Source organism: Ischnura elegans, chromosome 8 (assembly GCF_921293095.1).
Source record: "Ischnura elegans chromosome 8, ioIscEleg1.1, whole genome shotgun sequence".
Taxonomy (NCBI): Eukaryota; Metazoa; Arthropoda; class Insecta; order Odonata; family Coenagrionidae; genus Ischnura; species Ischnura elegans.
In genome coordinates, this window is record NC_060253.1 from 41,452,368 (window position 1) to 41,468,641 (window position 16,274).

Genomic DNA, 16,274 nt, shown 5'->3' on the forward strand with positions numbered 1-16,274 from the left:
GCTACCCATTATCACACCCTCTTCAGTCAGGCTAATAAAAATAAACGCGGGATAATTTCGCGCCAAAGTTTAAATTAGTATTTATATACTTGCCAACGTGTTCTGAGAGGCAAGCTGGTATGCTCCCGCTGGTTTCCCACGGTCCCTCGAGGTGCGCAATAGCATCTAGGTCGAAAGATGAGTACATTCTTTCATCTTTCGCGAATTCTAGTGATCACTCTGACTTTGAAAGCCTCTCACCAGACCTAAACAAAGTTCATGCGTGGAGCCGAAATTGGGGTCCAGAGATAAATCCCAGAAAATGTACGGCAGTACATTTTTGGTAAATTATCCAACTATGCCTACATATATTAGAAATTAAAAGAAAGTTGCTATTTCACACTCGTCCGACCGCACCTTGAATATGCAGCGAGCGTATGGGATCCGGTGCAGAAGGACTTTATCCGCGAACTGGACAAAATATAAAGGAAGGCTGCGCGGTTCGTCAAAAACCGCTATGGGCGTACAGACAGCGTTACCCAGATGTTAATCGAATTAGGCTGGGAGCCACCGAAGACTAGGAGGCTGCGCGCTAGGCTTAGGTTGCAATTGAGAATAGATATCTTTAACAGCGACACGGAGAACATAATATTAGAGCCGCACTATATTTCCAGGTCCGACAGAAGCGATAAATTAAGAGAAATGTTTTGCCGAACGGATAGATATGGGCATTCGTTTTTCCCCCGAACCATAAAGGATTTCAAGAAATGCTAGTCGTAATTTCCCTGGAGCACTTCCTTCTTATTTGTAAACGGCTGGTGTCCTAACACCCCCTGCCACACGCCTTTTAGGCGGCTTGCGGGGTATTATGTAGATGTAGATATTTTGTGGATGATGGACGTGAGTGATGAACATAAAGGTGCCAGATGAAGTCTAGTATTTGGGATTTACGACAAAGTCAAACTTGTAGTGGGGAACGCAAACAAAAAAATACTTGTATGATCTTAGGTTTTCCCTGCGTATCAGTTGCAGAAATGTTTCTCGGGTTTTCCACCGGTTGATGTCGTCCATGTCTCCCGACGTTTCGATCCGCGACTTGCTGATCATCCTCAGGGGATCTTCCGATACTTGTGGGAGCGCAATGAAGAAGTTAGTTTTCCTCAAGTGTCTTATGGGAAAGTTTTCTGGCGATAAAGTGAAAGAGATAAGCTACATCATACTCTCGCGCATCTCGAAAATGTGGCAATCGTGTGGGATTGAGCGTTGAAAAACTTACTCAATGAGCTTAAAACAGTACAATGGAAGGCTGCTTAGTTGGCCAAATATTGCTATGGGTGCACAGAAAGCTTTACACAATTGTTCAACGATTTAGGCTGGTGTCCACTAGAGGTTCAGAGGCTACGTGCTGGGCTTAGATTGATAGAGCAATAGATATCTTCGAGAGCGACACGGAGAACATCATATTTGAACCCATTACATTTCCAGGTCCTATAGAAACGATGAATTAAGACGGTTATTTTGCCGAAAGGATAGGTATAGGGATCAGTTTTTCCCCCAAACGATAAAGGACTTCAATAAATGATAGGCGGAACTTCGTATGTACATTTCATTTTTAAACGGCTGGTGCCATAAAGCCCCCCCCCCGCCACACGCCTATTGAAACGGCTTGCGAGTTTGTGCGTAGAAATTACAATTCATATAGGATTTATAGACCAACATGTCCTGAGAGGCGAGCCGGTATGTAGGTACTGCTGATTTCCCACGGTACCTCGCGGTAGATTATAACGTCGAGGGCGAGAGATGAGGGAAAGAGGTAGATGGCCCATATATCATTCGCGAAAGGATGAAAAATTGCTGAATCGGCATTCCCCGCATGCCGTTCCTCGGTTTTGGTGGACCGCAGAGAGAGATGAGGAGCTGAGGTGAGAAGGAAGATGCTGGTTGGGCGAAGGTGTGGTGCGTTGCGGCTCAGCAACAATCGCACCATTCGCATGCCGCGGCATCGCAACAATCGCAACGTCACAATGAACGGTGGAATGCCAATGCTTAATAATTTGTAACGGTGGCCGTCCAGTTTACGGTGACTATATTGCCAACTATTTCCCCTGAAGGGGAGTTGGGTTCGATGTATATACATACAGACATGATCTTATATATATGGATAAGAGCATGTCTGTTTGTATGTCCGCTTTGTATTTCCATACGGCTTCATAGATTACTATCAAAGTTAGCACATACATGCATCTAATGTTCTTAAATGTGCCCGACGCGTAATTTGAGTCGTTTTCTCATTAAAGTTTGTTACGTCACGTCACACAACGTCTGCGGTTGGACATACTGCCGGCCAGGCACAACTCTTGACACGCTCATAGGGAAAATGTTACTGTAAGGATTCTACACTTATATTAATCCTCTCGGTGCAAACCGTTTTGCTGGGGTATGCGTTCACATAACGTTTTTGGTCGACTCACGTATGGGTACATAATGATCAATGTTTCGGACTGAGGAATAAGCTTATCCCATGCGCGGCATACGGAAATCGAATTTTCCATTGTTTTCAATTTATGTATGTATACCATCATCATGCCTGATTTCTTCCTTTACCTAAAAAATACTGCCATGTGACCATGAATTCCAAGATACAGCTTTTACACCTCTCATGGGTACTATCCTTCCCGAGCAACGCCAGGTAGCCTGCTAGTATGAAATAAAAACTAAAAGGTTTAAAGGCCCACTGAAGGGGTTTAAAGGTACGTGCCCACTGAAATTTAACTTCGCCCCAGTGAAAGAAATAGGATCCTAGCTGATAACGGGCTCTTTCCCACCTTTTCGTCTGCCAACGATGGGATCATATTCTTTTTGCTCCCAGCGAGCACATGGTTATTCATCATTCCTTCATTGATACTGGCAGTTCGAGATTTGCGCGCGATATATATCCGGTGTTTTCGTGACTATCGATCGATCGTGAATCTTTTAGGCTTATGTAATTACGGGAAAAGTCCGACAGGTGGTGGGTATAATTTGTTCGGCAAATCTAGACGAGGTTATCGTGAGAGGAGGAATGAAAAATGTGCCTTCACTGAATCGAAGGGCAGCAGATATTACATTGCATCACGGGAGCATATGTTTATGGTTGGGATAAAAAAAGCTTCTAACACCGGTTCTAGTCGCATCAAAGATTTAGAACAGCATTTTTTTTATATCAATGGCATGCCAAAGTCTTTCGGTAACACATTCTTTCCAGAATCAAACATTCTGTCATTATGAATGGATTTGATACTACTAGGCATACCGCTTCATAACTTATGATAGATAACTACTCTTAACTCCAACCAGTCAAGTGACGAATTAGTAGAATCACTGCCCTAAAAAAATTGCTACAAATATTTAATTGGAAAACTAAAAAAAAACCTGTGCATTTTATTGGGGAAATTTTTTTACTTTCTATTATTTTGAGGTAAAAAGGTACTTAGATAGCCAGAAAAAGTGTGGAATTCCTACTTAAAAATATGTCGAACATCGCTCGTAATAAGTTGGAATAAAGAGAATTTTATATCTTTGGAATTACTAGCTGAGAGGTTCTGGGAACGAAATTAGTTCTTCATAAAGAGGATATCATGATGCAGAGCTAGCTATTCCATCGCTATGGCAGTATTTTGCGGATCTGTGGATAACCACATTGGCACCCATTATCTTATCACTAACTCCGCAAATCTATAACTTCAGTGGCAACAGATGGAAATCATTGCCTTCAAAATTGGAATTTATGTAAATACTCTAACGAGTGAAGTTCGCCATGAAAAATATTTGACTTAGCCGGGATTCAAACCCGGATCTCCCAATTGCCGGTCAGGTGTGTTAGCCAGTTACACCACCAAGCCATTTTCTCTGAGCGAACTTCGGGATGGGTTTTACTGAACAAGATGTTGACGTCACAAGTCCACACTGTGGCACATGTGGCGAGGGTCGTGCTTACTAAGCCACTGTCGGGGTGAAAAACCCTTATTTTGTCGCTGGTCTGAGACGACGAATTTCAAAGCACTGCAATCACTTGTTGCTGCAGTACAAAGTCACTTGTTCCTGCAGTTATTTGTAATTTATTTGTTCAAATCACGCATTCACGCTAACTAATACATCATATAATCCTTAGTAATTGTGCAAACAAATGAATTTAAACAAAAATTAAGGTCTTTACAATTTCCAGGGTTCGTTCGAAGTTCGTCGTTGGTATTCCACTATCCCCTTTAAATGTTTCTCTTCCATCCGTCAGACACACTGTTTATGGCGTATCGCGTACATTCACACCTAAGCCAATAAGTAGGTAGCCCTCATAGGCGGTATTGCACCGGGTAATCTTACCACCATAAGGTCGCGGGATCGTATCGTTTCTAGAGAGAGATTGATTGCTGTGTTCGTCCCGACACAAAAGGCTGTACGATGCAACGTCACCCCATCAGCACGGACCCGTGAGCACTCTCGGAAGCCTACTTCTTGAGCACGTCGTCTCACGCGAGTGCCTCCGCTGAGTGGAACAAAGATTTGCAGACGCGGAGGAAGGGGGTCCGCGATTGCTGACTCATTGCCACCCTATCAACCCCCTCTTATTCGCGGAGAATAAGGGGAGCCGGGGGACCTAGCATTAACTGTAAACCACGTGGTGAAGGAGGCGACTCCTCAGTCGTCAAGCAGTCTTTTCCCCCTGCTCCCATCCGTCTCGAGTCACTCACTTTCCGATGGCGGAGCGGTGCTCCATCCATCTTCTGTGGAGGCTACGCGCGGGTGGCCATCCAGGTCTCCTTGAGCCGCGTGACGCTAAGTTGTCCCCTCTAAGATTCCCTTCCAGCAACCGGTTAGTAAGATTAGAAATTTTACTTACAATGTTGTTCGCTGCATAAAATTTTACGGATATTTGTAAAATAATTACGTAAAATTTTATATCGCTAGGTCACTCACATATCATACCCAGATTCCCTCGCAACTGGTCAGTCGATCCGAAATAATGCGTGAAATGGTGTTCTCTGAATAAAATTTGACGTTTACTTACGTAAAATGTAATAATAATATTACAAATAATAATAATAATAAATAATAGTAATAATGTCCATTATTCCATATTAAATACAAACAAAGACATAGAAAAAATATTAGGAGCTTTAGGTAACCTAGAAGGCGGACCTGTGTTTATGTTACCAGAATTATATAATAACCTTCCATGCATTGGTTTAAATAGCGGAAAAAAGAGCATGTAACATTAACAAAAACAATACATTTGACTAAATAAATCATTTTTATTATAAAATTTGAATTAATAAAGTATTAAAGTAAAAGTGATTTCATTTTCTAAACAGAGTTTGGTACAGAAATTAGGTTAAGAAAACAAACGAGATTAACTAGATACCTCGGAGTGTATTTTATTTTCCACTCGAAGTCAGCACAGAATGAAGACTCAATTGCATCCCTTGGCCATTAAGTTTTTAACAACTTTTTCTACCAATTTCTGTAACTTACCCTGTACAGAAAAAAAAATAATTTGTACCCCTTGGCTTCTCACCCCATCCATTGTTGGATAAGTAAACAGCCGATTTCTTTATTTATAGTGATAAAATATATGCAACCAAACCGTTCGCCATCTCATCATACGAACGGTCGGCCATTAAGGGAGCACCGCAACGATTTCCACGAAACCATCACCCCACCGGCCTTACCGGGATAACAGCTTGGAATATTGCGTATTTAGAAGCTACACAAGTATCGGAGGTCAGAAGCTGAGCGCTAGGCTTTGATTGCGTGAGAAATTAAGAATGGATACCTTTCAAATCAAGAAGGAGAATATTACATTAGAACAAAACTATATTTCCAGGTTTTACAGATGCGTTAGATTAAGAGAGATTTTACCGAACGGATAGGTATGGGTGAGTTAATTCGAAAGAGTCGAATTAAGAATTCTCACCTTTGCTGGGCACAGCCAAAGTTTCACCCCCGTTGACATAATGCATAGTGTTTCTCCTCCTGATAGAGATTTTAAAGATGATGAAACTAGATTAACAATGAATTAAAGAATGACTTCATCAGCAATAAAAGCAACAGATGTCGCCAGAATAGCAATTAAGTCAGAAGCCCAAATATGGGAATTAGTTTTTTCCTTTGCTTCTCACCCCCTCTATTGTTGAATAAGTAAACAGCAAATTTTTAAAATTTATAATGACAATATATCCAGCAGATATGCAACCAAACCGTTCGCCCTCTCATCATACGGACGGTCGGTCATTAAAGGAGCACCGCAAAGATTTCCCCGAAACCCTCACCCCACCGCCCTTGGCCTGCCCGTTACCCATCCATCTCGGAGAGTCAGTTGTCGCAGCATTGCAGTCGAGAACCCGCAATCCTTCCCACACGCACGCACCGAAGTCCGCGAGAGCATCCACGCACTAAAGGCAGAGGCACGCCGCCCGCCCCCAGGCAAATATATCAGGCATCGCCACAGTCGTGAGAATTCCATTGGCCCACTTTCCGAGGTGGAGTTATTTCACCGCTCCGATCCCCCTCACTACAGTCCTGTGCTTTCGATGTTTTGCCTCTCTCGCAAGGGATAAGAGTTTGGCATATTACGTATGTCGAAGTTACACAAATATCGGAGGTCAGAGGCTGCGCTCTAGGGTTATAGATTGAGTGAGACATCGAGAATGGATACCTTTAAGACTGGCACGGAGAATATTACATTAGAACAAAACTACACATCCAGGTTTGACAGATACGATGAATTAAGAGAGATATTTTACCGAACGGATAGGTATGGGATTTCGTTTATCCCCCGAAAAATAATACTGATAATAATAGATAGATACCTTTATTCGGGCGAGATTGAGACTTCAAAGTCACCTCTTCCACCCAACACCTATAAAGAACTTTAGTAGGCGACAAGGAACTTTGTCAGAGTATTTCCTTATAATATGTTGATAAGGGCTGGTTTTCTAATATCTCCCGTCACTCGTCTATTTAGGTGGCTTGCGTTATAGTATGTAGATGCTGATGTACTTCAAACGAGATAACTAAATAAAGTGTGAGCACATTGCGGTTTTTTATGCAAACAGCAATTATAAGGGAATATTTGTGTAAATGGATATCAATGACTGGTAGCGCCGCAAGCGGTGATTTTTGAAATATGATTTTAATGCGCGCGTAGCTACAAAAATAAACTGGCAGCGGGCTTGAGAATCCTCCTATGTAATATTCGTGCCGTTTATCATGAAAGAAGGCATCTTGGGATGAATAATATCATGGTTATAATATATAATGTTGAAGTGAACTCCGGAAAACCTAGACATTTCAGTAGTCACTCAAATCAGTTTTCGGTCAGTTCTTCAGGAAAATGATCCCAATGTTGCGGAGCTAAATTTCGTCAAGTGATAAAATATATTTAACAGCAAATTTATTTCTATAAACCGCATTTTACTTGGATAAAACAAAGAATTCAGAACTATGTCTTGAAATGAAATGAGTGAAAGTGAAAAGTTTTATTAAGAGTGTAAACTCCCACCCGAGCAAAATTTATTCATATTAATTTGTAAATAAGTAGAAATCGATAAAATGTCAATATAAGCAAATTGCAAAGACTGTATTTCTATGCAAAATATATACACACCCACGAACATTTGTTTTGGCTTTTTAATTCGTTAAACAACGTCAAGATTTCACTTGTATTGTATTGATTTAGTTAATATTTAGAGGCTAAATTTCGAAGCAAAATATACATACCCACGAACTTTTTTGCCGCTTTTTAATGCCTTTACAAAGTATTAACTGAAAAGGAATGAATTTGAAGTTTGCTCTGAGAAAATGTCTTGGTGGTGTAACTGGCTACCACGCCTGACCGGAAAATTGGGAAATCCGGGTTAGAATCCCGCCTTTTTTCAAGGCAAACTTCATCCTCGGTATATAACTTTGTATCAGTGCGCGTGATTGCGTACAAAGTTACTTGTTCTATTCAGTGGTTTAAATTTATAACGATTTATCATTATTTCTCAAGAGAAATGATCGTGAGCGATAATTTTTCAGGTTGGGAGGATCACATACAATTGCTGACGCGATGCAATTCATGCTTGTTTAGTTTGATGTCCCACATTGTGGCATATCGTCGAAATATCATAATTTTATATATATTGATACATATTTTTGTTGATTAGGAGGATCAGACGCAATTACTGACGCGATGCAATTAATGCTTGTTTATTTTGATGTCCCACATTCCGACATCTCGTTAAAATATTATATTTTTATATATATTTCGATATATTTTTGTAGATTGGGAGGATCAGACACAATTGCTGACGCGATGCATTTAACGCTTGTTCAGTTTGATATCCCACATGTGACAGCACACTGAACCGACGAAGTTGAGATTCGCCACATTGCGCGATCCCACATAAATTTCCACGCACTTGAAGACGACGGATTCCCGACTTCAAAGTATCTCTCTCTCCTCCCCTTCCCTCGATAATTAAGCCCGAAAAAACCCGTCATATGCCCTCTCCTCCTCATCTCTTCTCCTCATCCTCCTACCATTTCTGCACCACGCACGTCCCCCTCTCCCCCATTCCAAAGCCTCTTTCCCTTTTAGCCCGTCTGCCTCGCCGACGGATTCCGTTAACTCTTTTCAGTCTGGAAATGGTACAGGAAGTTGGAGATGGGCACGGGGCCGGTTTGTACTGCGGGAGGCATATAACCCTCGGGGAGATCTTAACTGTATCTCATTCGGAGAATATAACCGGATTTTGATTCTTAAACTCAATTCCTCCTCCTCCTTCTGCTTTTAAAGATCTTCCTCACTCTCTCTCTCTCTCTCCACCTTCCTCCTCCTATCTCCTTCTTCCTTCTCCACTTCTCACTCCACTTCCCCTCTTCCTCCGCGGTTTTCCCCTTCCACCATTTCCGCGTCGGAATCGTCTTAAAACAGCTCCTCTCCCTTCCCCGCCTTCGGCAACCTCCTCCGGTCCATTCATGAGTCCGAAGGGAGATTTTCTCAAGGAGATTCCATATTGCGATTCAAAACATGTGAAATTTGTATTTTCGGGCGATGACTCATTGAGGTTGTACTTCTTAACCTTCTCATTGACGCAATACAAATCTTACCACGTTCAGACTCAATTCATCTGTCAGATTAAGTAATGTAATTTTTGTGCAGGCTTAGGAGGTAACATATAAAACTCAACTTTTCATTTATACTTGTGTATTATTTTGTTTTTTGGATGCATTCTCATGTAGCATTTCACTTTTATCTAACAAAATTGGACCATATATAACATTTTCTATAAATTTTAAACTTATTGAAAAACATCATCAGGTTGCATATATGATAATCAAATAGGTAATACCATTTACAAAGATCAGTTATTTCTCAGTCGGACAAAATATTCTCAAACTTATGTAGTACGTTACATCATCTCACTGATAAATAGCATCGATCAGAGAGTTAAAGCAATCGTGGTAAATGCCACAGAAAATCTCATGAGATATATTGAAAAATTCGCATGACATATTCCTATTATTGTATTCTTATTGTATTTTGCAATATTTTTTATTCTCATACTTTTTATTCATTTTTATCATTCTATATGGACACATGTTACTGTAGTGAATCGTAGATGAGCTGCTTTTTTAAAAACTATTTTGTAAAATGTACTACCTAGCGTTGTCTTATTTTGATTGAATACCCTTATAAAAGATACATGTTCTGGGGTGCCTGATTTCTCTGATTATCCAGGAGTATATTTTGCGCAGTAAAATAAATATCTTTTTTATTATTACGTATCTCGAGTTCGATTAAAAAAGAAATTAATATTATCCCGTCTCTATCTAAGTGCATATTTGGGATATATTTTTCATTAAAACATATCAATACCATCAGCACTTCTTTGAATACTTAATGCATAGTCACAAAGACCTAATAATACATGTAATAATGAATAAATTGATTTAAGTTTCCCCGGTAAAGACGAGAAAAGAGTATTGCATAGTTCCAATTTTGTAATCTATCCTTGCATGTTTACGCGAATTATATTTTCCTTAATTCATACAATTTTTGGGCGAGATCATTAATGCATTAAATTTCCTCGCTGTTCTGTTCGTGATAGTTATAGCTAAGTTGAAAGGTATGCTACCAAAGCGTTAAAATACGGGAAAAAGAAGTTAATGGTATATGATTTGAAAATGCGGATTTATTCCAAAGTTTAATAAAACTTTTTGCATCTTCACTTTCAATTCGAAATACCAATAAAAACCATATTCTGCTCATAATACTTCAAACTAAAAAGTATTGAGGAAACCATTTTTTAACTAGAAAATGATAAAAGACAGGGAAATTTTGGACCACTTAGTTTTCAATTCTTTAAGTGCATTCATCTGCTGAGAAAAACATAAAAATTCAATGATGGCAGGTACTTTGTACGGCTATTACACATTCGGGAATTGACCTTTGTCGGCGACCACTCCCCTTGTACCGCGACTCAAAGGCACCAGCAGAAGTTCCGCGAAACAGATATTTGGCGCGGAATTAACGGAGTTATCCCGACGATCCGCTGCAGCATACCTATCTTACGGGATAATTTTCGAGGGGCTTCCTATAAGGACATACCCTAATTACCAGTGGCTGATTCCAACGGACCAGGGAATTTCCTGGTGATTGATGGACCACTTTCCACCATTTCCACTACAGCCATTTTCACATTTAAGACAAATTGACTCATTTTCATCGCTATCTCATGAGTATCTTTAATGATGTTCGCCTCTCGCGGGCATCACATGGGGTTTAAACATACCTGATAATTATTTTGAAATCTAAAACTACAGTCAAAAGGAAATAATAGTTCTAGTAAAATATACATGATACTTGAAATAACAATGAATAGATTGATTTTAGTTTCCTAGGTAAAGACGAGAAAATAATTTTGCATAGTTATAACTTTATGCGAATTTATTTCACTTTGAAAATATTGTGTACCTAAAGGTAATTATCGATAATTAATTAAATAATACCTGATATACTCCCCAGACAACTCGTTCTTAGTTGGGCATACTTTCTCTTTGGAAATACCGATGCCATCAATCATGTCCATATTGAACTACAAGGAAAGTGATGTACGCAAAACTTTACACGACGGATATGTTATTCCTTGCGTATTACAAAGATTGTCACCGGATGTAGTCATAGATTGTCACAGTTACGTAATCCCCAGCAGAATCTTTAAACACATACGTCTGAATTTAATGATTCCTAACAAGACGGTAAGTTATTTGCCATTCGTGCAGAACAGGCCTACTTTGTATGTATTTGTTAAGTATATTGGTAGGTGAAGTTAATTTTCCCCAAATAATCGACCATACAAAAAGAATTAGACATTCCAAAATATATTTCAACGCCTTACATCATCAACACTATATATGTTTAGAGCATGAATCTTCCAATTAGAAACATAAATATTGCATGTAAATTTAAATGATACTAATTCATGAATTATATCCAAATCAATGATTTACATGTATTAAAGAAAATCAACACCATCAAGTTTTTCCGCGCTTATTGCACGACAACAAAAATCGGTCGTCGAAGTCTCCACGTCATGCGCACGAAATTGCACATGCATTACGAATTAGTTTCAATTTAAAGCCCCTGCTGGGTTTAAGTACCGTGGGTTTAAGCGATAATAGTCAAGGACCGTTTTAAGATGCTCCCGTAATAAAAAAATTACGTACTCTTGGATTCTATGATTTATTTTAAAAACTATTTTCCAAATTTCCCAACCATTATTTACATTTCGTCCCGAAGCATTTGAGCGACGAGACGTGACATTTCAAATTCAGCGCTTGCAAGATCGTAAGAAATGCCTGACACCTGAATTTTCATGTACAGTGAAGACTCTGAAAAACTACTAAATATCGACACGTCGGCACTAATTTTGGCGCTAATATAAGCAACCACGAATTTTTAGTTGTATTTTTTGGTATAAAATGGGGTTAATTAAATTAGAAATAAATCATTAATCCTTACCCCTTAGCACAGACTCTCTCGACTCTTTCCATATTTAACCATTTGACATGTTATTGGTGAATGCACATGATTAAATTTTGCACGCATGACATTTTCACCTGAAAATGACCACTATGAGCTGATACTAAGTCATGTATTCTTTCAGCTTTATTTTTATAGCTTTTTAATAACGTGGTTTTGGTAATATTTAAAGCTAAATATGTCCTTTATTATACTGAAAAGAGTATTGCATTGAATAAAAAATTTGCATTGTATTTTTTCACGCATGATGACAAATGTGAGTGATAAGTCGTAATGGTATGAAGTTCTTTAATCCGTGAATATATTATGAAAAATTACAATAAAGAAATACGAAACTTTGTAAATTAGCTTTTCATTCAATACTAGAACTATAAAATCAGAGAGAAATAAATAATTAAAGTATATCAGGCTAAAATTTGTTATAAATACGCCAAAAATAAAAATCTGGTAAAAATGTGGTTGGTTGGTTAGTGTCTTGGGTGTTTGTCTTAGATTGTCATACATGTCTTGTACTTAAGAGATTGTCTTTGATTTTTGAAATGGAGATGCCGAGCTATAGGTTTTTTACAAATAATAATAAAATATTTCTTTCTACCTTTATCAGGCCGAGGACAGCAGAGGTGGCAGCAATGGCGGCAATGATTCCGGAAAAGTGGAAGTCGTGGAGGCTGTCCCCGCCTCCGCAATGGACCTAGCACCTAAAGAAGCGCAGAACCGCGAGGACTCGAACGGAGACCAGCTGGCCCTCGAGTCTGCGGACGGCGACGCCTTCTTCGGGCCCTCAGCGCTCTCCGCAGGCATCGGCAACCCCCCTCTTCTCTCGGTGGGGCCATCTTACGCCCCCAAGGGCGCCGACGGGGCCTCCAACAAGATCCACGTGGCCGAGGACGGAGTGGCCGATTTCTCGGTGAACGGCGTCACGGCTGTGGGGACCTACGGGGCGCCACCGCCGCCGCTGCCCGCATCATCCGCGTCGGGGGCGGACACGTGGCCTGCACCCGCCACCGATATGCCCAAGATCATCTCCCTGGACGTCAAGTGCGAGAAGAACTCCATGAAGGTGAGGGTGCACGGGTGCAAGGGTGTATACAACTCGATAAGGCTTATTTCTAGTGTTATTGGGGGTGCATTTGGAAGAAAATAAAGCACCCAATAGGGTTTGATTTCAGGGTTTTATTTTGTGTTACATTTCCGAAGAGTGAAAAAAATTCTTAAATTACAGAAAAATTTTTTTAAGGCAGCGAATTACAATAAAATTAAAATTCAATTGCACTTTGGGCACATCAATGCATAGATAATTATTAGCGGGAAATTTGAAAGGCATGTATTCATTTAAATTACTTTAGATTTTAATTTAATTGTGTATATTTTTATTTAAATTATATTACTTTAGGATTGATTCAGGTTGAGTTTACATTAGTTTAGATTTTACTGGAGAATTGATTAGAGAAGGATGACTCTAGGATTTAATTGATGCGTGATGGTTATAGTTTCCGGAACTCAGCTAAACTGAATGCAATTCTCCGGAATATACGAAGTTTGTTTAAATTGCCATGCTTTATGTTTCTCAGGACTCGCAATGGTAAAGTCCGGTGATGAAATTTCTATTTCATTATTCACTATTTTCATTCTTTTATTTCAGAAGACTTTAAAAGTAGCATTAAAATAAGTTTGAATTATCTCGGTGCGATGAGATGAATTTTTTTCCGTTCCCAAAAGGAGACATTTTGTGTTTTAGTTCAGACGAGCGAAACGTTATCTAAAATTACTGTACCGCAATTTTTATTTTAAAAGGCAAATAAAGTAAGTGTGAATTTCAGTAATAATATATTTAAAAGTAGAAAATAAAAAGTTTATATTAGTAACATTTTCACTTATTCATAATGATACCGATGAAAAAATAAAAATCAATTCAAGTAATATGCAATACATTTATAATTTTGAAAATTATGCGATTTTTAATATTAGCTTAAAAATGGGGCAAAAGGAAGTTTTAGCTTTGCTCTTAGAAAAAACTAAGAGGGCAACATGTTGTGCCAAAACTCTGTGCTGATTACTACCAAAACAAAATATCTGATCACATTTTATCTCTGACTCACCTGTTTGCAAATTTTCAGTCAAATCAAAGATAATTTGCCGCTCAATAAAATCAAATTGTGAACGAATCTCCAGAAATAAAGTCATAAATTTAGAAGGGAATAAACTGAGTTTAAAACGTACATTTATATGGGCCATGTGTTTATTGGCACTTCTCACATAACTCGGTTGGCCGATAAGCGTAATAGAGGTACATTGCTTGAGGTAAAATGCCAAGAATATCTCAATTTATTCATTATAATGAGGTTTTCATCCAATTGCTATTCGCATCTCGTTCAACAAGGGGTTATTTTGTAAAGTGGTAGGTAACAAAAGGACTGGATGTCTTTCTTTACGGTGCAACAAACGTCACTATATGTGGATGTAGGCTCTTCCACTTTTCCAGTGAGGAGCGTAAACAGTGCATTTCAATTCTTCCACTTCATCACGCGCTCCGGCTCGTTAATGGTAGATTCATGTGAGCATCGCTCGAGCAAAACAGTGGCGCCCGAATCCAGGGCGGCGAAACCGGGAACGTCTATCCTCGCCAATAAATTTTGACGCTGGCAGTTTGGCTTGCCAAAGACTAGACTTAGAATTACCACCGCATGGGTCGGAAGGGAGCCGCGGACCCAATACTATTGCCAATTGAAGTTTTTGCTCCTCTGTATCAGGCAAAGTGTCTTTAGTTGCTCAAGTTCATTCTCGTCCCCTTTGGATATCCCATGAGAATTTTAAGTACCCTTGCCATCTATAAATTTCATGCTTTATCCTCATGAGGCAGGCAATGTAGCTTCGACAAAATTGATACGGCTTCATTATCTTGAGAGGTCATACAACATCCACCGCTACTCTTCAAGGAAGCCCTAAAAAATGTAAAATGATAGTGGAGTATGGATATAATACATTTTGTGTTGAACGTGAGAATATACATGGATATATATGGGGTTCGAGACAAGAAATACTTTACGCACTACTTATGCAGCTTATAAGCTGTTAGAATAATCTCGGATGATTCTTACAAAAGCTATTACCACCGTAAATGCAATTTGATTAAGAAACTAAGAGATCGCCCGGCCTTGTTCTGCAAGGATAGTCCCCAGAAAGTCGGAGACATGGATTTCATAATCATATAGGATTTAAATGTTTTCTTTGAGCATGTAAAGAGGTGTGCCTACTCGGCAGGATGTCCAACCGCATAACGTAGCAGACAGTAATGAGAAAACGACAAAAAAAGGACACGTCGGACGTTAGCGAAAGTAGCACTGCGGAATTTAGGAGAATGCATCTATGTAGGTACTACCTAAAGTCGCAATCCTTGCAGTCGCATGGGAATTCATAGCGGGCAGACAAACATTCTCTTTTATATACATAGATATTATGAATAATTTTTTATGCAGATAGGTACGTGGATGAGGTGACTCGTTGCGAAGGTTATTTTTTTCGTAGTCAAGAGTAGAGAAAGACAGTGGAGAGAAACCCGGTGACGACATTAGCCCCCTTCGTTAATGAAAAGTGCCAAAGGCACCTCAGCTTTACTTCCATTTTGATGGACTGTGTGCTGTACTTCTATACTACTGGAAAAAAATGCGTTCGGAAAATGGGCCCGAAATATGATTAACAAACCCGAAGAAACCTAAGAAAATCTTTATAACCTAATGTATTATAACCTTATAAAATTAACCTAATAAAAACTTAAAGCAATCAGAGCAATCAGGATATGGCCTCCACAAAGGACCCAAGCTGGGATCGGTCATGGAATTGTTTACGTAACATGAATTTACTAATTAATGTATAACTTCTCTATTCATAATATCTATCACTACTCCGGTGGATGGGGGAGGTTGGACGAGTATATTAATTGACAACCAATTCCGTAATTTCATTCAATGCCTGATGATGCGCCCTGTAACGGTCGCGAAAGCTTGCACGACAAAGCGCAACTCGCAGCTGCACCCGAAAGCCGTTAGCAACAATGTATAACTTCATTTAATTTTTTAAAATTTTTTAAAATTTTTAAACAAATTGAATTATTTTTTTCCGAAAATTAGAGAATAAATTATGATTTCTCTAAAATGTAAAGTTATAATTTTCTCTCATCAGAGCAATTAGGAAATTATAGTTTGGTTTCATCCAACTCTGCACCGAGTTATCC

The 16,274-nt window shown here is 39.2% G+C and overlaps 1 protein-coding gene across 1 annotated transcript in view; it reads left to right on the forward strand.

Annotated features, from left to right (window-relative positions):
- Positions 1-16,274, forward strand: part of LOC124164339 — a 166,125-nt gene that overhangs the window by 139,162 nt on the left and 10,689 nt on the right. Inside the window, exon 3 of the mRNA XM_046541619.1 lies at positions 12,648-13,103. Within this exon, the coding sequence (XP_046397575.1) occupies positions 12,648-13,103 (456 nt within the window). The remainder of the gene's footprint in view (positions 1-12,647; positions 13,104-16,274) is intronic.